We start from the raw sequence: 23452 nt of genomic DNA, 5'->3' as shown, positions 1-23452 counted from the left end.
TGCTAGAAAGCTTTGACAGCCATTTGCCATTACTGAAACTTGGTAGGATGAAACCCATGAGTGCACTGCAGCTACCAATGGCTACAGACTGCTCAGAAGAGACATGAGAGGAAGGAGGGATGGAGGCACTGCCCTCTACATCAGGAAATGGATAGAGAGTGAGGAACTCTCTCTGAAGAACAACCACAAACAGGCCAAAAGCTTATGGGTAAGAGGTAACACAGGGAACCTTGTGGTGGAGGTCTTCCAGATCATGATCATGGGATGCCTGTTGACAAAGCTTCTTACTACAGCTACAGGAGGCTTCACACTTGCAGGATTCTTGTCCTGCTGGAGGACTTCAACCACCCTGACATCTGCTGGGAAAGTAGCAAAGTGAGCTGCAGGCCAAGCAGGAGACTCCTGACATGCATGGAGAATAACTCCTTGAGCCAAGCAATGGACAGCCCTACCAGAGGGGATGTGATACTGCACCTGATGGTCACCAGTGCCGGTGAGCTAAGTGGTGACATCAAGACTGGAGGCAGCCTGGGGCCATCAAAGTCATCTAACTTTTGACTTTCATTTGTCACTAGTGGAAGCTGGAACAAATGCTGTCACATTCCAGGCATTCTTGGGAAGTGCTGTACTGCTGTGCAGTGCTCCAGGGTATCATGGGGGTTTCTCTCCTAAAACAATGTCTTTGTAGTAAGATTCACAGCTCTGTATCAAATTAAATCAGTGTTCACTGAAACCTTTGGAACCACAAGATTTTACCTACTTCTTTGCTTAGAAGTGGAGAGTTTCCCTCTGTTTGATTCCATTTGCTGCTCAGCTTAATGTTGCACAACTTGTTTGCACAAATTAAGCTTTTCTAATTGCACACCAGGATGCTTCCAATCATAGAATCAACCAGCTTGGAAAAGACCTCAGAGATCATCAAGTCCAACCTATCACCTAATACCTAACACCTCCTGACAATTAAACCGTGGCTCCAAGTGCCACATCCAATCCCCTCTTGAACACCTCCAGGGATGGGGACTCCACCACCTCCCTGGGCAGCATATTCCAGTGGCAAATTACTCTTTCTGAGAAGAACTTTCTCCTCACCTCAAGCCTAAACTTCCCCTGGCATAGCTTGAGACTGTGTCCTCTTGTTCTGGTGCTGGTTGCCTGGGAGAAGAGCCCAACCCCCACCTGGCTACAACCTCCCTTCAGGAAGCTGTAGAGAGAATGCTTCTGTGTTCTGTGTCTCTGTCACTCATGGGGGCACCTCCTCTTATTTCTTTCACCAGACACAACTGACAAACAGCACTGTCCTATATACTTAATCTCTCCTGCCACATGATTTCTGGTCATGCCCAGATCCCTGTTTTCTGTCTTAACTCCTAAGCTGGTGCAATTTTCTGGGAGGAATGAAGAGGCTGCAAAGAGAGGCAGGTGTCTGGCTGGGCAGCCATGGATCTATATAAATATAGCTGTGGAAGAGAGTAAGTCATAGCGCAGCCTGCAGCATGCCACTTTCAGCCCCAGCTGCAGACAGCCGGCAGAGAGCCTCAGCAGCATTCTCCCTCAGCTGTCTGTCCTTAGTTCTCTCTGTCACAGCTTTCAGCAGCAGTTACTGGTGTGAGGGGACGAGGAAAGTTGCCAAACCTTTCTGCACAGAGCAGAGCAGAGGGGAGCAGTGCATCCGCTTCAACAGCCCCGACGGCAACGACAGCAGCGCCGTGCAGTACATCTGGGAGACAGGAGATGACAAGTTCATTGACAGGAAGTTTCATGCTGGCATTTGGTATTCCTGTGAAGAAATGGTAAATGAAGAAGGTGAGTAAGCCTCCTGGACACCCACTTCAGAAAGCAGTCAGTGTTCTTCCCGCTTGTTCGGTGTCGCCTCCCTCTTTGCCGTACTAGCTTGGGTATCTCTGAAAGGAAAAGCTACCCTTCAAAAGCTGCACTTCTCTGGGAAGGATGATCTTAGGGGTCACTGCTTAATAGATTCCTAAAGAATCTGAATAAATTATTCAAAAGGGGAACCTGAAGGAGCTGAGGGCTCTGTAGCTTGGAGAAGAAGAGACTGAGAGGTGACCTCATTGCTGTTGATAAAGATGTGCAGGGTGAGCGCCCAGAGGCTGGAGCCAGGCTCTGCTGGGGGATGCCCAATGCCAGCACAAGGGGCAGTGCTGGAAGCTGAGGCAGAGGAAGTGCCATGGAAACAGAAGGAAAAAAAATCTTCCCTGTGAGGGTGCCAGAGCCCTGGTGCAGGCTGCCTAGGGGGATTGTGGGGTCTCCTTCTCTTGAGAGATTCAAAACCCTCACGGATGTGCTCCTGTGTGACCTGCTCTAGGTGCTCCTGCTCTGGCAGGGGGGTTGGACTGGATGTGCTTTTTAGGTCTCTTCCAACTCCTATTCTGTGATTCTGAGTGATTCAAAGAAATTTAGAGGGACAGGTTGCAGCACAAATTAATTAATTAAAATAAATCACTATTCCTGGAGCACCAAGTGAAGTCACTTCACCAGGAAGGTGTTTCCTTTTGCTATTGCTTTTGGGCAAAACTGAAAATATTTGCCTTAAATGCTTGCTCACAGTCCCCTCTGGCAAAGCACATTCTGGGTGAAAAATCATTTTAGCAATTAAAGCTCTGACTTCTAAGTTATTCCTTCCTGAGCACAGATATTTCTCCTTTCTCACTGCAGTCTCACCTTTCACAAACCAAAGCAGAAGATTCTTTTCACCCTTCTAAAACACAATTTGGGGATTTGCTAGTCATGAGCTGTGGCATTTCATTGATTTTTCCTCTGCATGTGTAAGTGTCAGCAGAATGAAATGAGCTTCTAATTCATTGGGGGTCTTTATATCAGGGAAGTTGCTTAGCTGGTTCAAGAAATAAGGCCTTGGAGAAACATTAGGTCTTTCCCACCCTGTGACAGGACAAGGAGCAAGGGATGTGAGCTGCAGCACAAGAGGTTCCACCTCAACACCAGGGGGAACTTCTTTACCCTAAGGGTCACAGAGCACTGGAGCAGGCTGCCCAGAGGGGTTGTGGAGTCTCCTTCTCTGGAGACTTTCCAGCCCTGTCTGGATGTGTTCCTGTGTGACCTGTGCTGGATTGTATGCTCCTGCTCTGGCAGGGGCTTGGACTCAATGACCTCTTTGGGTCACTCCCAGCCCCTGACATCCTCTGAGCCTGTGATCCCTTGTTGTCCTGATCAGTTTACAAATGGCAACTAGAACAAAAGTAGAGGAATCAAATCAGCTGTCATCTGTGCTATAAAATGCAAATATTCTCACAGGTGCCACTCCTTGCCCAGAGAGGTTGTAGAGTCTCTTCTCTGGAGACCTTCAAACTCTGCCTGGATGTGTTCCTGTGTGATCTGCTCTAGGTGACCCTGCCCTGGCAGGGGGGTGGGGGGGTGGGGGGGGTGTGTGGATGATTTTTCGAGGTGCCTTCCACACCCTGACATTCTGTGACTCTTTAAAGCCCAGAATGTCTTGGAAGTTATGCAGTTTTAAGGGGGTAAATGCCAAAGATCAGAGTCTGAAACTGGACACAGTGTTCCAGGTGTGGTCTCAGCAGGGCAGAGCAGAGGGGGAGAGGAACTTCCCCAGCCCTGCTGGCCACACTTTTCTTGCTGCACCCCAGGATCCCATTGGCTTTCTGGGCCACAAGGGCACATTGCTGTCCCATGCAGAACTTGCTGTCCACCAGCACTCCAAGGTCTTTATCCATGGAGAAGCTTTCCAGCAGGGGAGCCCCCAACCTGCCTTGTTCCTGTTAGGAGAGGTCACCCCTGAGTCTCCTCTTCTCCAGGCTAAGCAACCCCAGCTCCCTCAGCCTCTCCTCACAGGGCTGTGCTCCAAGCCCCTCACCAACTTTGTTGCCCTTCTCTGGACTCGTTCCAGCAAGTCAACCTCCTTCCTAAACTGAGAAGCCCAGAACTGGACACAGTACTCGAGGTGTGGCCTAACCAGTGCTGAGCACAGGGCAGAATGACCTCCCTGCTCCTGCTGGCCACACTGTTCCTGATGCAGGCCAGGATGCCATTGCCCCTCTTGACTGTCTGGGCACACTGCAGGCTCATGTTCAGCCTACCATTGACCAGCACCCCCAGGTCCCTCTCTGCCTGGCTGCTCTCAGCCACTCTGACCCCAGCCTGTAGCTCTGCATGGGGTTGTTGTGGCCAATGTGCAGAACCTGGCACTTGGATGTGTTCAATTTCCTGCCCTTGGCCTCTGTCCATCTGTCCAGCCTGTCGAGGTCTCTCTGGAGCCTCTCTACCCTCCAGCAGATCAACTCCTGCCCCCAGCTTGGTGTCACCTGCAAATTCACTGCTGATGGACTCAATGCCCTCATCCAGATCATCAATGAAGATGTTAAAGAGCACAGGGCCCAGCACTGATCCCTGGGGCACACCACTAGTGACTGGCCACCAGCTGGAGCTTCCACTAGGGAGAAGATGGTGTAGAGGCCACTGATCCCACTCTGGCTTTCACAGCTACAGCCTTTTGGAATTCCATTCACAGCCTTTCTCTAAATCTCCTAGCCTCTGGTTCTGCTTTGATAAAGTCTGGAAGGATTCTTTTGCTAAATTGCAGGAGCAGGCTCATGTGCCAGGGACTCTGTCTGTGCACAACCATACACCAGAAATAGTTTTCCCTGGTCATCTAAGTTTGTGGTTTGATGTATTCTCTGCTTTCTCTTAATCTTTTCTTTTAGATCACTACAGAATGCAAAATAATCCATCTAAAACCTTTTTTTTTTTCCTTTTAATCCTTTTTTTTTTCAGGTGAGAAATGTAGAAGTTTCATCAGTCTGACCCAAGCTGCTGATCGAGGTAGGTATGAATATTTAATGCAAATAAAACTTTCCTGACCAGGTTAATCAATAGAGATATTCTGTGGCTTGGTATCAAAAATCCTTGCTTTAATCTCACACAGTTTTGGGCCTTTATTTAGATTCTCAGCTTCAAAATGAAGTCCACATGACTTGAAATATGAATCTATGGCTTTTGAAACACTCAGTTTTCCAATCTGAATCTTCCCACTTCTAGTTTTGCTCCATCCCCCCCAGTCCTATCACTCCCTGACACCCTCAAAAGTCCCTCCCCAGCTTTCTTGGAGCCCTCTTTAGATCCTGGAAGGCCACAATTAGGTCTCCTCAGAGCAATCTCTTCTCCAGACTGAGCAGCCCCTACTCTCTTAGTCTGTCCTCATAGCAGCGCAGCTCCAGCCCTCTGCTCCTCCTCTTGGCCCTTCTCTGGACACCTTCCAGCACCTCCAGATCCCTCCTGGCACAGAGGCTCCAGAACTGGCCCCAGAGCTCCAGCTGTGGTCTCAGCAGAGTGGAGCAGAGGGGCAGAATCCCCTCCCTGGCCCTGCTGGCCACACTTCTCTTGCTGCAGCCCAGGCTCTGCTTGGCTCTCTGGGCTGCAAGTGCTCACTGCTGGCTCCTGTTGAGCTTCTCCTCCCCCAGCACCCCCAAGGCCTTTTCTTCAGGGCTGCTCTCAAGCCAGTCCCTGACCAGCCTATAGCAGTGCTTGGGATTGCCCTGACCCAGCTGCAGGACCTTGCCCCTGGCCTTGTTGAACCTCATGAGGTTGTCCTGGGCCCAACTCTGCAGCCTGTCCATGTCCCTCTGGATGGATCCCTTCCCTCCAGCAGTTTGATGCACCACACAGCTTGGTGTCATCAGCAAACTTGCTGAGTATACTGAGAGGACTTGAGGGAAACATACTGTGGATCAAACCAATCTTGGTGGCAGTCTGAATTCCCTCCCTGTACCTTACAGAGCTCTAAGAAGGCATTTCCATTCCCTTCTCTGTTCCTGTTCCTACAAACCATGCCTGGAGCTGCGGTTCAGTGCCAGCCCCTGCAATGCAATCCCCATCACTGGTGTGGTTACACCAGTCACTGCCAGTGCTTGATCCAGAAGGAAAAATCAGATCTTCCTTCTTCCCCAGGAGGCTGAACTTGCATGTGCAGGATACTGGGATTGGAGAACTTCTCTGAATACTGGGGGAACCTCATGAATTTCAACATGGGCAAGAGTAGGGTCCTGCACCTGGGGAGGAACAACCTCTGCACCAGGACAGTTGAGGGGTGACCTGATGGAAAGAACCTCTGCAGAGAAGGGTCTGGGAGTGCTGATGGACAGCAGTGGTCTCCTGGCATGCATGAAGAAGGGAGTGACCAGCAAGTTGAGGGAAGGTCTGCTTCCCCTCTACTCTCTACTACTAAGGACACATCTGGAATATGAGGTTCAGTTCTGGGCTCCCCAGTTCAAGAGAGCCAGGGAACTACTGGAGAGACTCCAGCAGAGGATTACAAGGATTCTGAGGGGCCTGGAGCAGCTCTGTAAGGAGGAAAGGCTGAGAGCCCTGGGGCTGTTGAGCCTGGGGAAGAGCAGCCCCAGAGGGGATTTGAGCACTGCTCAGCAAGAGCTAAAGGAGCTGTGGGGGGCAAGAGGCTGGGGCCAGACTCTGCTCAGTGGTGCCCAGGGACAGCACAAGGGGCAGTGGGCACAGACTGGAACCCAGGAGGTTCCAGGAGGAGGACCCAGTTCTTTGTTGTGAGGGTGTTGCAAGCCAGGAGTAGGCTGCCCAGAGAGACTGTGGAGTCTCCTTCTCTGGAGTGCTTCCAGCCCCAGCTGGTCAGTGTGGTGGTGTTAGGTCACAGGCTGGACTTGATGATCTCAGAGGCCTATTCCAGCCTCACCAACCCTGTGGTTCTGTGACTGCTTATAACACCAGTGCTGTTGATTTGCTTTCCTAGGGGTTTTGTGGTTGTCTATTGTAGCAGAGCTCCTGTACATCACTCTGCTTCTGATGGGAGTCATTCTGATGTCAGTAGAGATGTGCCTCTGCAGCACCGCCATCGACGGGCTGAAGATCAACGCCTTCTCCGCAGTGGTCACCGTGCTAGCAGGTACAGCTAAGGAGCTTCATTCACTGCATCCAGGAAATGCACCACGGGAAATTAGTCAATGTCCAAGTTCACAGGATCAGAGGATCAGAGGATGTTAGCGGTTGGAAGGGACCTCTGGAGATCTTCCAGTCCAAGCCTCCTGCCAGAGCAGGACTATAGAATCCAGCACAGGTCACACAGGAGCACATCCAGACAGGGCTGGGAAGTCTGGAGGAAGAACTTCTCTATTCTAAGGGTGACAGAGCACTGGAACAGGCTCTCCAGAGAGGTTGTGGAATCTCCTTCTCTGGAGACCTTCAAGCCCTATCTGGATGTGTTCCTGTGTGACCTGTGCTGGATTCTATGCTCCTGCTCTGGCAGGGGGATTGGACTGGAAGATCTCCAGAGGTCCCTTCCAACCCCTAACATCCTCTGATCCTGTGATCTTGTGATCCTGTGATCTTGTATTGTCAGTGTCTCCAGGTTTTGTAACAGTAGATTGAGGGAGGTTCTCCTCCCCCTCTCCTTTGGAATTTTGCATCCAGCTCTGGGCTCCCCAGTTCAGGAGGGACAGGGATCTGCTGGGGAGAGTCCAAGGGAGGGCTCCAAGGATGCTGAAGGGACTGCAGCACTGCCTGGGGAGGAGAGGCTGAGAGCCCTGGGGCTGTTTCCCATGGCTATAAGCTATTCCTTATCTGAATAATCACAAACCCACATTTTTATCCACATCCTTGTTTGATTTGCCATGTACAGTATTAAGGAGGCTTAGGCAGCAAGCTTTTTCCTGGACATTATGTCTCCTAGTAAAATGTATTGAAATATTAAAAACTGAAACCCATCTGTGTCCCAGCTCTGAAACTTCCCTATAAATCCTGTGCAGATAGAACCCAAATCTATTTGCCCTGAATCTGTGATGAAGAGGCAACTTCATGTGCAAACATGCTCTTGAGTCTAGCAGACAAAAGCAAATTAAAGTCCAGCTCCTGGTAAGAGTGTCTGCAGAATTGTAGCTGTGTTAAAAAAAAACTCTGTTAGGGTATTTAGTCATTAAAAAAAAAGACCCAAACACATTAACACTTGTGTCTGACTTCTCAGTTCCCTCAGGGTTTAAGCTCAGGCTGAATACAATCTGAGGATGTGCATTCTGACTTGGGCAGGACTTGATGACTTAGAAGAAGACTCAATGTGAAATTTTCTGACCATAGCTATGTAAGCTTCTTATGTCCCCAGTGCTCTGCAGGAATAATTGCTCTATTTTATCACAGAATCAGAGTGTTAAGGGATAGAAGGGACCTCGACAGCTCATATAGTCCAACCCCCGCCCTCCACCAGAGCAGGAGCACCTAGAGCAGGTCACACAGGAACACATCCAGGTGGGGTTTGGATATCTCCAGAGAAGGAGACTCCACAACCCCCCTGGGCAGCCTGCTCCAGGGCTCTGGCACCCTCACAGGGAAAAAGGTTTTCCTCACATTTCCATGGAACTTACTATGCCTCAGCTTCCACCATTGCCCCTTGTGCTGGCATTGCTTTCTCTTAACTACTTGTGCCCTGCTAGTAAACTCCCTCGCTAGGAAATACACATTATTGACACCACCTCCTTCTTGCCCTCAGCAGCCTTTCAGAAAAATCATAGAATCACAGAATTGTCAGGGCTGGAAGGGACCTCAAGGCTCAGCTACTTCCAACCCCACTGCCATGGGCAGGGACACCTCACACTGCAGCAGGTTGCTCACAGCCACATCCAGCCTGGCTGCAAACACCTCCAGGCAGGAGGCTTCCACCACCTCCCTGGGCAACCTGTGCCAGGCTCTCACCACCTTCATGGGCAACAACTTCTTCTTAACATCTAATCTAAATCTCCCTTCCTCTAGCTTGGATCCATTCCCCCCAGTCCTATCACTCCCTGACATCCTCAAAAGTCCCTCCCCAGCTTTCTTGGAGCCCCCTGCAGATACTGCAAGGCCACAATTAGGTCTCCTCAGAGCCTTCTCTTCTCCAGACTGCACAACCCCAACTCCTTCAGGCTGTCCTCAGAGCAGAGCAGCTCCAGCCCTCTGCTCATCCTCGTGGCCTTTCTCTAGCCTTGCCTCATTATGTCCAAGGACTTGCATTCCAGGCTGAGAGATACCAGGTGCTAGCTAGTTAGTTTTGCAAGAATTCATGAAATAGACTTAACCAATTGGCTCCTGTGAGTGTGGGGGACTGTCTGCTCTGAAAAGCTGAAGTGTTTTAGCAACTGGGATGATGGGGAGTGCAAGGGTGATTATGGTTTTGGAAATGAAGCTGTGATCAAAATCCTGATGTTCACAGGGCATCATAGAATCACAGAATAGCTCAGGTTGGAAGGGATCTCAGAGATCATCTACTCCAACCTCCCCACCATGTGCAGGGACACAGAATACAGAATTCAGAGTACAGAATTAACCAGGTTGGAAAAGACCTTCGAGATCAAGTCTACCAACACCATCTGATCAACTAAACCATGGCACCAAGTGCCTCATCCACTCTCTTCTTAAACACCTCCAGGGATGGTGACTCCACCACCTCCCTGGGCAGCACATTCCAATGGCCAATCCCTCCTGCTGGGAAGAATTTCTTCCTCACCTCCAGCTTAAACTTCCCCTGGCACAGCTTGAGACTGTGTCCTCTTGTTCTGGTGCTGGTTGCCTGGCAGAAGAGACCAACCCCCACCTGGCTACAACCTCCCTTCAGGGAGTTGGAGAGAGCAAGAAGGTCTCCCCTGAGCCTCCTCCAGGCAAAGCAACCCCAGCTCCCTCAGCCTCTCCTCACAGGGAGGTCTCTCAACTAAGACCTCATCTGACCTGGCCTTGATCTATATCCTGAGGAACATTTCCTCTGTTATCACTAAATGTGTTCAATTCCACACCTGCCATTTCTCAGGGCTGTTACTTACTTACAGGGAAACTCACTACTTGAAGATAAAATGCCAAGGGCAAATGGATATGCTTAGGGTTAGGCAGGAGTCTAGCAGGAATTTTGAAAATTAAACTATTAAACATAAGCTCTTTCATAAGGGAAAGGGGAATGAGACACTGGGATGGACTGCCCAGGGAGGTGGTGGAGGCACCATCCCTGGAGGTGTTTAAGGGAAGATTGGATGTGGCACTTAGTGACATGGTCTGGTTGGTGTGGTGCTGTTAGGTCACAGGCTGGACTTGATGCACTGGAGTCCTGTGTCCAGTTCTGAGCTCCTCAGGTTAGGAAAGATGATGAGATGCTGGAAGGTGTCCAGAGAAGGGCAAAAAAGCTGGGGAGGGGTCTGGAGCACAGCCCTGTGAGGAGAGGCTGAGGGAGCTGGGGTTGCTTAGCCTGGAGAAGAGGAGGCTCAGGGGAGACCTCATTGCTCTCTACAACTCCCTTAAGGGAGGTTGTAGCAGGGTGGGGGTTGGTCTCTTCTCCCAGGCAACTAGCACCAGAACAAGAGGCCACAGTCTCAAGCTGTGCCAGGGGAGGTTTAGGCTGGAGGTGAGGAAGAAGTTCTTCATAGAAAGAGTAATTGGCCCTTGGGATGTGCTGCCCAGGGAGGTGGTGGAGTCACCATCACTGGAGGTGTTCAGGAGGAGACTTGATGGGGTGCTTGGTACCATGGTTTAGTTGATTAGATGGTGTTGGATGACAGGTTGGACTTGATGATCTCAAAGGTCTCTTCCAACCTGGTTCATTCCATTCCATTCCATTCCATTCCATTCCATTCCATTCCATTCCATTCCATTCCATTCCATTCCATTCCATTCCATTCCATTCCATCTCAGAGATCTACTCCAGCCTCAGTAACTCTGAGCTTGTTCACTTTTTCATTCACTGTGACAAACCTGGCTGCATGGAAGGCACTGGCAAAGGGCGTATGGCTGCACACCTTGGAGAAAGCTTTCCCCTGAGCCACAGGAAACTGTGGGAAGCTGGAGCTGTGCCATGGACTGAGTGATACTGTGTGGTAATGGTGCCCTATGAGGAGAGGCTGAGAGCCCTGGGCCTTGTTAGTCTGGAGAAAAGAAGACTGAGAGGGGATTTAATAAATGTTTATAAGTATCTGAGGGCTGGGGTTCAGGAGGGAGGGGCCAGGCTCTGCTCACTTGCACCCTGGGATAGGGGCAATGGATGGAAACTCCATCACAGGAGGAACTTCTTCCCTGTGAGGGTCCCAGAGCCCTGGAACAGGCTGCCCAGAGAGGTTGTGGAGTCTCCCTCTCTGGAGCCTTTCCAGCCCTGTCTGGATGTGTTCCTGTGTGACCTGTGCTGGATTCTATGCTCCTGCTCTGGCAGGGGACTCAAAGACCTCTGGAGGTCCCCTCTAACCCCTACCATCCTCTGATCCTGTGATCCCTGCCAAGGGCTGACTTGCTAAGGTGATTTCAGAGAGCAAGTCAACTTGCTGTCTTTTCACATCGATGTAGTGCATGTCCCACTGCTCCTTCCGAGTCCTCTAACATACAGAGGAGGTGCCAAGGGTCTGTCTCAGTGACTGCACTGGCAAAAGCATGACACAAATACACCTAGGTCATAAACTGAGTGATGTGCAGAATTTAGACTCTTGCTAAAGGAGCTCAAGGGACAACTGCAAAAAGCTGACAAATCAGAATCTCCTCAAGTCCCATTCCTAATCTTCTCATGCTGTTATGTTTTTCAGGTCTTCTGGGCATGGTTGCTCACATGATGTACACAACTGTCTTTCAAATGACTGTAAATCTTGGTCCTGAAGACTGGAGACCTCACACCTGGGATTATGGCTGGTCCTACTGGTACCTATTGGTTTATATTTGGTCCTTCCCTAACATTTCAGTCCCTTAGCTTACATTCAAGGAATGTGTACCTAATTTCTAAGGGACAGGTCTGCCTTGTGTCACTTCTGAGGATACAGATCACTAAGCAGCTGTTTTTCTCCAAATTCCATTGCCTTAGATGATTGCACAGAATGTGCAAGCTTGTTAGTTCTGTATGACACACTTCAGACAGCACAGAGACCTCTAACTGCTCTGCATGAATTAGACGTCCTCCTCCATACATATAAGACCCACACCACAGAATCACTGCATGGTAGGAGTTGGAAGGGACCTATGGAGGTCACTTAGTCCAACCCCTGCTGAAGGAGGGTCACCCAGAGCAGGTTGCACAGGATGGCATCCAGGTGGGTTCTGAAAGTCTCCAGAGGAGGAGACTCCACAGCCTCTGTGGGTGGCCTGGTCCAGTGCTCTGTCACCCTCACAGGAAAGAATTCTTGTGTCACGTTCAGATGGAACTTCCACTTGCTTCCCATTGCCCCTCAGACCTATCACTGCGACAAGAGACTGCCCCTTCTTGATAGCCCCACTTAAGGTATTGATCAGATCCCTTCTCAACCTTCTCTTCTCCAGACTAAACAGCCCCAGGTCTCTCAGCCTTTCCCCATAAATCAGATGTTCTAGTCCCATAATCATCCTTGTAGCCCTTCCTTCTACTCTCTCCAGTAGCTCCCTGTCTCCTGAACTGGGGAGCCCAGAAACAGGCACAAAACTCCAGGTGAGGTCTCACTAGGGCACAGTAGAGGGCCAGGAGAACCTCCCTTGACCTGCTGGTCACACTCATCTTGCTGTACCCCAGGATCCCATTGGCCTGCTTGGGCACAAGGGCACACTTCTGTCCCATGCAGCACTTAGTGTCCCCCAGGACTCCCAGGTCCTTCTCCATGGAGCTGCTTTCCAGCAGGTCAGTCCCTAAGCTGTACTGGTGCATTCTTGCCCAGGTGTAGGACCCTACACTTGCCCTTGTTAAACCTCATCAGGTTCCTCTCCACCCAACTCTCCATTTTGTCCAGACCTCATCAGCTTGGTGACCTATCAGCCACTCCTCTCAGTTTGGTATCATCAGCAAACTTGCTGAGGGTCCACTCTGTCCCTTCATCCAGGGAGTCAATGAAGATGTTGAACAAGGCTGGACCCAGTGCTGACCCTGGGGGAGCACCACTAGCTACAGGTCTCCAGCTGAACCCTGCACCACTGATCACAACTGTCTGGGCTCCACTGTTTAGCCAGACCTTGATCCATCTTACAGTCCACTCATCTAACTCACACTTCCTGAGCTTCCCTGTGAGGATGTTATGGGAGATGGTGTCAAAATTCAAGGAAGACAACATCCACTGCTCTTCCTTCATCCAGTAAGCTGGGCACCACATCAGGGAAGGCTATCAGATTGGGCTATCATCATTTCCCCTTTCTGAATCTATGCTGCCTACTCCTGATAGATCTCTCTTCTTCCATGCAGCTGGGCTGGGGCAATCCCAACACCAATACAGGCTGGGCAGGGACTGGCTTGAGAGCAGCCCTGAAGAAAAGGACTTTGGGGTGCTGGGGATGGAAAGCTCAACAGGAGCCAGCAGTGAGTGCTTGCAGCCCAGAGAGCCAAGCAGAGCCTGGGCTGCAGCAAGAGAAGCATAGCCAGGAGGGCAAGAGAGGTGACTCTTCCCCTCTGCTCCACTCTGCTGAGACCACAGCTGGAGCTCTGGGGCCAGCTCTGGAGCCTCTGTGCCAGGAAGGATCTGGAGGTGCTGGAAGGTGTCCAGAGAAGGGCCAGGAGGATGAGCAGAGGGCTGGAGCTGCTCTGCTGTGAGGACAGACTGAGGGAGCTGGGGTTGTGCAGTCTGGAGAAGAGAAGGCTCTGAGGAGACCTTCTTGTGGCCTCCCAGCATCTGAAGGGGGCTCCAAGAAAGCTGGAGAGGGACTTTTGAGGGTGTCAGGGAGTGATAGGACTGGGGGGAATGGAGCAAAACTAGTGGGAAGATTCAGATTGGATGATAGGAAGAAGTTGTTGCCCATGAGGGTGGTGAGAGACTGGCACAGGTTGCCCAGGGAGGTGGTGGAAGCCTCCTGCCTGGAGGTGTTTGCAGCCAGGCTGGATGTGGCTGTGAGCAACCTGCTGCAGTGTGAGGTGTCCCTGCCCATGGCAGGGGGTTGGGACTGGCTGAGCCTTGAGGTCCCTTCCAGCCCTGACAATTCTGTGATTCTATGTACTTAAAGGCAAGCTCCAGAACGAGCTGCTCCATCACCTTTCCAGGGATGGAGGTGAGGCTGCAGTTATCCAGGTTCTTCTTGCCCTTTATGAAGACTGGAGTGACATTGGCTTTCTTCCAGGCCTCAGGCCTGTCCAGGACCTGTCAAAGATGATGGAGAATGGTACAGCACCGTCAGCCAGCTCTCTCAGCACTGACCAGTGCATCCCATCAGCAGCCAGGATCTGTGGGTGTTCAGTTGACCCAAATGATCTCTGACCCTTTCCTCATTGCCCAAGGGAGAGTATTGCACTCTCCAGGCTTTCTCTCTTACCTCCAGGAACTGGGATTCCTGAGGACTGGCTTATTCCCCAGCTGGATGCAACTCCCAGGACAACTGCCTCACATAAGTTGTTTAACATTCTCCCAGCTTTAGCCATTTGGGCTGAATTGTTCCTTACCAGCTACATGCTTCAGGCTGTTGCATTTGGTTCACACTTTCCTGAAGAGGCTTAGATAAAGACACCTTACTTTGGCCCTGAAAACAATTGCAAGACACCCTCTGAGGAGATCTAGAGAGTTGGTTTGAAAGGACAACTGCTCAAGGATTTTCCCTATAAAGGTGTGGTTTTGAATATCCATCCAATCTGATCAGGGGCAATCATTTGGTCCTTCAAGTGCCAGAAACCACTATGTCCCCACCTGTAAGTGAGGACAAGAGTAGGAGCAACCACACTGGGTTAAATAAAGTCAATCAGGATCAGTATTTTGGGTCAGCAGAGCAGAGCTGAGGCTGATTGTCTCCTTCAGGCATTCTCTGACAAATGAGATCAGATGAGGGGGGTTGGTCTCTTCTCCCAGGCAACTAGCACCAGAACAAGAGGACACAGTCTCAAGCTGTGCCAGGGGAGGTTCAGGCTGGAAGTGAGGAGAAAGTTCTTCACAGAGAGAGTTGTTAGGCATTGGGATGTGCTGCCCAGGGAGGTGTTGGAGTCACCCTCCCTGGAGGTCTTCAAGAGGGGATTGGACGTGGCACTTGGTGCCATGGTTCAGTAGTCATGAGGTGTTGGGTGACAGGTTGGACTTGATGATCTTTGAGGTCTTCTCCAACCTTATTGATTCTATGATTCATTCTGATACATCCTTGTTGCTCTTCCTACTTTTGTTGTACCATTATTGAAGGAGAGCTTCCAGCTGCATGCAGCCTTCACTATGAAGACTTACCAGGAAGTTTTGCAGTGAGACAGAGGTTTCCTTTGTTCTGTTCTTTCTATTTTCACTTTCAAATCTCATCTGAAGGTGACAGGACAGTGCTCTGCATCTCTCCAGGACTCTATTTCCCAAGCTCTTTGAAGCTATTGTTAGATGTGTGTACATGAGAGGTGGTTCTGTGGTGCCTTCAGAGCACTGAAGGATGGTTCTGGTCACCACTCCCAAGCTGGGCATTAGCCAGGTGATGACAAATGTTCCTGTATCTTGCTCTGGTTGGTCAGCAGATGAGGTGGGCCAGCACCCACATGTCACCAACTTGCTCACAGTGGAAAAAGTGATCCCCTTTCCATCAGGAAAAACTGGTCTGAGATGATCTACTACTAAGTATCCAGACAGCACTGTGGGTGATATCCAGGGGCTACTGGGATACCTTCTGTGGATACCATAAGAGCTGTGTAGAATTCTCAGTTATTGCCTTCTTTCCACATTTCAGACTTAGAGACTCTCAGGCTGTGCCAGGGGAGGTTCAGGCTGGATGTTAGGAAGAAGTTCTTCATAGAAATAGTAATTGGCCCTTGGGATGTGCTGCCCAGGGAGGTGGTGGAGTCACCATCACTGGAGGTGTTCAAAAAAGGATTGGATGTGGCACTTGAAGCCATGATTTAGTTAGTCATGAGGTGTTGGGCGATAGGTCAGACTTGATGATCTCTGAGGTCTTTTCCAACCTTGCTGATTCTATGACTTATTGTTTCTTTGCCTCTCACTTATCACAGAATCACAGAATTAGAGAGGTTGGAAAAGAGCTTTGGGATCATCAAGTCCAACCTACCACCCAACACCATCTGATCAACTAAACCATGGCACCAAGTGCCTCATCCAGTCTTGTTTCAAACATTTCCAGTGATGGTGGCTCCACCACCTCCCCAGGCAGCCCCTTCCAATGGCCAATCACTTTGTCTGTGAAGAATTTCTTCCTAACTCTCAGCCTGAACCTCCCCTGGGGCAGCTTGAGACTGTGTTCTGCTGCGTTCTGCTTCCATTCATTCATTTGTGTGTTTGCTCTTGCAAAGATCATTTGGTTTCCCTGGTTTGGAGCTCTGATCTCTTTGCTAGGAGATGTCTCTGTTTTTTTTATGAGTGAGGTTAGGCCTGGGTTTACTCTAGTAAGGAGAGTGGTCAGTGGAAAGGGGGTTCCTTTGCTACTTCTTTGCAGGGACACTATCCACTAGATCAGGTTGCCCAGGACCACATCCAGCTGGGCCTTAAAAACTTCCAGGGATGGAGGTTCCACCATGTCCCTGGGCAACCTGTTCCAGTGTATCACCACCCTCATAGTGCAGAACTTCTTCTTAACATCTAGTCTACTGTCCTGAATGTTGATTAAGATGATACTTGCTGTGACATCTGATATCCTCTTGTCTTCATGTAGAATCACAGAATGGTTTGGGTTGGAAGGGACCTCCAAAGTTCCTCCAGTCCAACCCCCTCTGCAGTCAGCAGGGACATCCTCAACTAGATCAGGCTGCCCACAGTTCTTTTGAGCTTCACCTTGAATATCTCCAGGGAAGGGTCCACAACCACCTCCCTGGGCAACCTGTTTCAGGTCTCACCACCCTCATGGGGAAGAACTTCTTCCTAAACTCTAATTTCCCCTCCTCTAGCTTGGATCCATTCCCCCCAGTCCTATCCCTCCCTGACACCCTCAAAAGTCCCTCCCCAGCTTTCTTATAGCCCCCTGCAGATCCTGGAAGGCCACAGTAAGGTCTCCTTGGAGGTTTCTCCAGACTGGACAACCCCAACTCGCTCTATCAACCCAATGGCAGGTACACTGCATTGAAAAAAAACCCAAAACAACCCAAAACCCCCAAACAACCCAAACAAAAGATGTGGAGGGCTTGGATATGCAACTGTTTCACTAACTGCTGGTGCACGTTTCTGTTTGCAGCCTGGCCTGGGCTTCCTTCGCTTGCTGCATGGCTGCAGCTGTCACCACCATTAACAAGTACACAAAGACTCTCTTGGAATTTGAGCACAAAAGGAAAATGCTGGAAAGAAGCATAAGGATTGAATACAGGTTTCCTGCCCAGACAGCTCCAGAGAAAGCTTGCAATGTCTATGTGAACTCTTTCCACGGCAGTGCAGAGGACGCTGCACGCCCAGTGAAGGGCCTGCGCCACCTGGCCACCATCACAGTTCTGTGAGCTCTGCCTCAGGGCATGCTGGAAATCCCAGTGCTGGATCAGGCTGAAATGGCACTCAGCAATAAGACAGGAGTCTTGCAGCAGCTTCAGTTATATTCTCCATACAGGGGTTGGAGGCCACTGTCTGATGATCTGACTTGCTATCCAGGACTACCTGGTGTTTGCTGGGGGCTTAGATCTGAGGTGTTTCAAGGAGACTTCTTAGAATCACAGAATTGTTAGGGTTGGAAGAGACCTCAAGGCTCATCCAGTTCCAACCCCCCTGCCATGGGCAGGGACACCTCACACTACAGCAGGTTGCTCACAGCCACATCCAGCCTGGCTGCAAACACCTCCAGGGATGAGGCTTCCACCACCTCCCTGGGCAACCTGTGCCAGGCTCTCACCACCCTCATGGGAAAGAACTTCTTCCTAACATCCAAGCTGAATCTACCCATTTCTATTCTCTTCTTAACTCCATCCAGCCCTCAGACCATGAGTCAATGCTGATTAACCAAGTGGACACCAATGATGCTATCTAAGGAGACACTGAGCATGTCAAGAGTGAGTGCATTGCCCTGGGGATAAAGGGGCAGGACATGATGGCCCAGGTGCTGCTCTCATTGATCCTGCAGGGTCAAGGCTTGGTTGCAAAGAATGGGTCCTGTGGATCAGCACAGGATTCTCCCCCTGGAGAAGAACCTGGGAGTGTGGTGGACAAGAAATTCTGCATGGGACAGCAATGTGCCCTGGTGGCCAAGAAGGCCAATGGAGTCCTGGGGGGCATTAAGAGTGTGTCCAGCAGATCCAGAGAGGTTCTCCTCCCTCTCTACTCTGCCCTGGTGAGACCCCACCTGGAATATTGCATCCAGTGCTGGGCTCCCCAGTTCAGGAGGGACAGGGATCTGCTGGAGAGAGTCCAACAGAGGGCTATGAAGATGATTAAGGGAGTGAAGCACTGCCCTATGGGGAAAGGCTGAGAGCTCTGGGGCTGTTTAGTCTGGAGAGGAGAAGACTGAGAAGGGATTAAGTAAATGTCTCACAATAGCTGAGGGCTGGGTGTCAGGAGGAAGGGGCCAGGCTCTGCTCACTTGCACCTGGGATAGAGCAAGGGGCAATGGATAGACATTACAGCACAGGAGGTTCCACCTCAACATGAGGAGGAACTTCTTCCCTGTGAGGGTCCCAGAGCACTGGAATAGGCTGCCCAGAGAGGTTGTGGAGTCTCCTTCTCTGGAGCCTTTCCAGCCCTGTCTGGATGTGTTCCTGTGTGACCTGTGCTGGATTCTATGCTCCTGCTCTGGCAGGGGCATTGTACTGGAAGATCCAATCCCTAACATCCTCTGATCCTGTGATCCTGTGAATATGCACAGCTAGTCCTGGTGACAGGGCTTTGGCTTTGACAACTGAAGAGAAGGAAGTGATGGGGAGAAAGAAGTTTCATTTGGCAAAGCTTGGCAATCAGGCTGTCCAACGTGGTGAGAAATACTTCAGGAGTAAGGGAGGAGGGAGATTTTGTCATGAGACAGAAGTCAACAGTGACAGAAAGCAAACAGTTCAAGGTGCCAGGAAAGAAAAGAGCCCTCAGGAATGAAGAAAAATCCACCTGAGGTGTATGGGCACTAATGAATACGCCTGGGAAAGAAGGGAGAGGAACCAGATCTCCACACACAATTGATGAGCTCATGGTTGTTAGAATGGTGGACCAAAGATCTCCTGAGGTAGCTTTCCCCCCTGAGTGTCATGGTCCTTCCCCTGCTACCTCCCCAGAACTGAATCTTCTACTTTGAAATTTTTGGTACTTCTTCTTTCCCCCTGCTCCCCTCAGTACCAATTGCTTCTTTCTTTCTGCTTCAAACACTGAATGAACCTTGATTTTCAAGGCTGATGTTCTGCCCCTCCATGCAAGAGCAGAGATTCCATTAGAGCAGACTTTATTTTCCTACAGTCAGCTCTGGGCTCCTGTTCTATAAAGCATTAAAATCTGTGCAGTTTCAAATGGACATCATCATCACAGAGTCACAAAATGTTAGGGGCTGGAAGGGACCTAAAAAGCTCATCCAGACCAATCCCTCTGCCAGACCAGGGTCACCTAGAGCAGGTCACACAGGAACACATCCAGGTGGAGTTTGAGTATCTCCAGAGAGGGAGACTCCACAACCCCCCTGGGCAGCTTGCTCCAGGGCTCTGGCACCCTCACAGGGAAAAAGGTTTTCCTCCTGTTTCCATAAAATTTCATAGGCCTCAGCTTCCAGCACTGCCCCTTGTGCTGGCATTGGGCATCCCCCAGCAGAGCCTGGCTCCAGTCTCTGGGCACTCACCCTGCACAGCTTTAGCAACAGCAATGAGGTCACCTCTCAGGCTCCTCCTCTCCAAGCTACAGAGCCCTCAGCTCCCTCAGACTCTCCTTAATCTATTTTTGTGGCTCTGTGCTGGAGTCTCTCAAGCAGTTCCCTGAGGTCCTTCTTGACCTGAGGGGCCCAGAACTGGAAACAATATTCCAGATGGAGCCTCACCAGGACAGAGAAGAGGGGAAGGAGAACCTCTACTCACCACAGCCCTTCTAATCCACCCCAGAATGTCACTGAGGCACTGGAATGCCAAAGACCTGGATCTCAAACTTTGAGTGGCAAAAGCAAAACAGGAAAACAAGTTAAATACCTTTGGTTAATTTTATAGGTCCAACCCTTTACATCTTTAGAATAGAATAGAATAGAATAGAATAGAATAGAATAGAATAGAATAGAATAGAATAGAATAGAATAGAATAGACCAGGTTGGAAGAGACCTTCAAGATCATCACATCCAAGCCATCACCCAACACCATCTAATCAACTAAACCATGTAACCAAGCACCCTATCAAGTCTCCTCCTGAACACCTCCAGTGATGGTGACTCCACCACCTCCCTGGGCAGCACATCCCAATGGCCAATCACTCTCTCTATGAAGAATTTCTTCCTCACCTCCAGTCTAAACCTCCCCTGGCACAGCTTGAGACTGCATCCTCTTGTTCTGGTGCTGGGTGCCTGCGAGAAGAGACCAACCCCCACCTGGCTACAACCTCCCTTCAGGGAGTTGGAGAGAGCAAGAAGGTCTCCCCTGAGCCTCCTCTTCTCCAGGCTAAGCAACCCCAGCTCCCTCAGCCTCTCCTCACAGGGCTGTGCCCCAGACCCCTCCCCAGCTTTTTTGCCCTTCTCTGGACTCCTTCCAGCAGCTCAACATCTTTCCTAAACTGAGGAGCCCAGAACTGGACACAGGACTCAAGGTGTGGCCTGAGCAGTGCTGAGCACAGGGCAGAATGACCTCCCTGCTCCTGCTGGCCACACTGTTCCTGATGCAGGCCAGGATGCCATTGGTGTTCTTGCCCCCCTGGGCACACTGCTGGCTCCTGTTCAGCTACTGTCAACCAGTACCCCCAGGTCCCTCTCTGCCTGGCTGCTCTCAGCCACTCTGACCCCAGCCTGTAGCACTGCCTGGGGTTGCTGTGGCCAATGTGTAGGACCTGGCACTTGGATGTGTTTATCAACCTGCATGAGAGCAGCCCCTGTTACAGATCCCCACAGGCATACAGACAGTGAGGCAGAGGTGGACAAATTAAAGAGATTAAAGGACAGACTTCCCTGGCTCTTATTTAGGAACCACCAGCAGTGGGGAAACCTTGTTCTCAGCAGGAGAAAAATCCACAGACTTACAGAAAAGTGTGACCCATTTAAAGGTCACCTAATCCTTCCTTTCATCTGGGCAGGATAAACCTCAGCTACACTGCTTTTGTTAACAGATGTTTCACTAATTTGTTCTTTAAAGCCTCTAAAGACAGCCAGCCTAACATTTCTGTGGCAATCTTTGGTGTTTAACTCTTCTTAGCAGAAAAGACTTTCCCTGTTAATCTCCTTTGCAGCAGTTTGAGCACAGAGCAGAAAGGGAGGAGAGTTTACTTCTGTCCTCCTGGCAGCACATTTGAGGTATTTGGGAACTGTTTAGCTACAGCTTTCTTCTGCTCTCTACACTCAAACACATCTGCTCTTTACAAATGTCTTGCTAGATCACAGCTGTTATTTTGTCTCTGCTGTTCTCACTGCTGTTCACTGAGCTTTCTTCACCTGTCCCTCATTTCCAAGGTGAAATCTTCAAAACCAATGAGGAATTTCTGCTGAGACTCAGAAAGTGTGGAGCAAAAGGCTTATTCATCTCCTTTTTTACATGCAACCCACTTGCTCTTACAATAAAGCCAGACAATGTTGGTTCATTTTTAAGCTGTCATGGCCCAGAACTCTTTGATCCTTTTCTGATTAAATCACCCAGTATTAAATTTTACTCCTTTTTGTTTGGTTGTTTTTTCATCCTACACTTGGGTCACATCAGCCAAAAGCAATGCTACAGGCTTGGGGCAGTGTGGCAGTGTGCTGGCAGAAAGGGACCTGGGGGTGCTGAATAGGAGCCAGCAGTGTGCCCAGCTGGCCAATGGAATCTTGGCTGGGATCAGTAATGCTGTGTCCAGCAGGAGCTGGGAGGGGATTGTCCCCTGGTACTCAGCTCTGGTGAGGCCATACCTCAAGTGCTGTGTCCAGTTTTGGGCACCTCAATACAAGAGGTATGGAAGTGCTGGATGCTGAAGGGACTGGAACACTGCCTTGTGAAGAGAGGCTGAGAGCCTGAGGCTATTTAGTCTGAAGGGAAGACTAAGAGGGGATCTGATTAATGTCTATCAGGATCTGAGGGCTGGGAAGGAAGAAAGGAAGGGACAGGAACAGCCTCTGCTCACTTGTGCCCTGGGATAGGACAAGGGGCAATGGATGGAAACTCCAGCACAGAGCAACATGAGGAGGAACTTTTTCCCTGTGAGGGTCACAGTGCACTGGAGCAGGCTGTCCAGAGAGGTTGTGGAGTCTCCTTCTCTGGAGCCTTTCCAGCCCTGTCTGGATGTGTTCCTGTGTGACCTGTGCTGCATTCTATGCTCCTGCTCTGTCAGGGGGGTTGGACTGCAAGATCTCTTTGGGTCCCTTCCAACCCCTCACATCCTCTGATCCTGTGATCCTCTGATTGGGTGGGAATGAACTAAGTACCATTAGTTAGTATCTTTCTCACAGTAGGAGAAACATTAGAGACTGTTACCTAACAGTAGGTTTAAAGTAAACATAAGGAAGTCTTTTATTAGATCTGATCCAATTGTGAACTGGCCTGCATTAGGAATGGCCTGCAATTCTGAACTGGCCTGCATTAGGAAGAGTGTGGCCAGCAGGAGCAGGGAATTCATTGTGCCCCTGGACTCTGCTTTGGTTGGGCCACACCTTGAGTCCTGTGTCCAGTTCTGGGCCCCTCAGTTTAAGAAGGACATCAAAACACTTGAACATGTCCAGAGAAGGGCAACAAGGCTGGGGAGAGGCCCTGAGCACAGCCCTGTGAGGAGAGGCTGAGGGAGCTGGGGTTGTTTAGCCTGGAGAAGAGGAGGCTCAGGGGTGACCTCATTACCCTCTACAACTACCTGAAAGGTGGTTGTAGCCAGGTGGGGGTTGGTCTCTTCTCCCAGGCAACCAGCACCAGAACAAGAGGACACAGTCTCAAGCTGTGCCAGGGGAGGTTTAGACTCGAGGTGAGGAGAAAGTTCTTCACCCAGCGAGTCATTCGTCACTGGGATGTGCTGCCCAGGGAGGTGGTGGAGTCCCCATCCCTGGAGGTGCTCAAGAGGGGATTGGACGTGGCACTTGGTGCCATGGTCTAGTCATGGGGTCTGTGTTGATAGGTTGGACTCGATGATCCTCGAGGTCCTTTCCAACCTAAGTTATACTGTGGTACTGTGATTGTGAACACTTCAAACAGGAATTTTAACTATTGGGGTAAAAAAAGTCCAGTTCAGGGAGACACAGAGACGTTTTTTGTTTCAAAGTGTGTAGCAGACTGCCAAGCCCTGGGAGAATGCAGTCCAGGAATTCAATCGGTGTTGTTGTCCATTTCTTATGATCAATCTTTTAACCACACACCCCATGTCCTGTCATAGATGTGATATTGACCTAGATAAGCCCTTTTTTGGCCTCACCATTTGCATATCCTGCAAGCACTTCCCAAACACACCTAAGGAACACTGATCCAGGCCCTAAACCCATTTTTTTACTCTTCTGCATCCTACACATCCCCACTACTCACCCCCTTGTTCCTGTAAGTTCCCCTCAATCCTAGCACTGACAGACTAATTCTGA

At 50.2% G+C, this 23452-nt stretch overlaps 1 protein-coding gene across 1 annotated transcript; it reads left to right on the top strand.

Moving 5' to 3' along the window:
- The first annotated feature begins 1493 nt into the window (after positions 1-1493).
- Positions 1494-17278, top strand: LOC137447754 (germ cell-specific gene 1-like protein). The gene is made up of 5 exons (XM_068151626.1): positions 1494-1803; positions 4765-4812; positions 6749-6901; positions 11532-11643; positions 17023-17278. The coding sequence occupies exons 1-5, from the start codon at positions 1494-1496 to the stop codon at positions 17276-17278; spliced, it is 879 nt and encodes a 292-aa protein (XP_068007727.1).
- The last annotated feature ends 6174 nt before the right edge of the window (positions 17279-23452 follow it).

This window comes from Melanerpes formicivorus, unplaced genomic scaffold, assembly GCF_026170545.1.
Source record: "Melanerpes formicivorus ecotype bairdi unplaced genomic scaffold, bMelFor1.0.p_v2 SCAF_21, whole genome shotgun sequence".
Lineage (NCBI taxonomy): Eukaryota > Metazoa > Chordata > Aves > Piciformes > Picidae > Melanerpes > Melanerpes formicivorus.
This window is presented reverse-complemented; position numbering and strand designations above follow the sequence as displayed.

Coding starts and splice junctions, on each gene's coding strand:
- LOC137447754 (XM_068151626.1), top strand. CDS start 1,494: ATGCCACTTTCAGCCCCAGCTGCAGACAGCCGGCAGAGAGCCTCAGCA. Junction 4,813..6,748: donor GACCCAAGCTGCTGATCGAG/GTAGGTATGAAT, acceptor TTGCTTTCCTAG/GGGTTTTGTGGTTGTCTATT. Junction 6,902..11,531: donor AGTGGTCACCGTGCTAGCAG/GTACAGCTAAGG, acceptor TATGTTTTTCAG/GTCTTCTGGGCATGGTTGCT.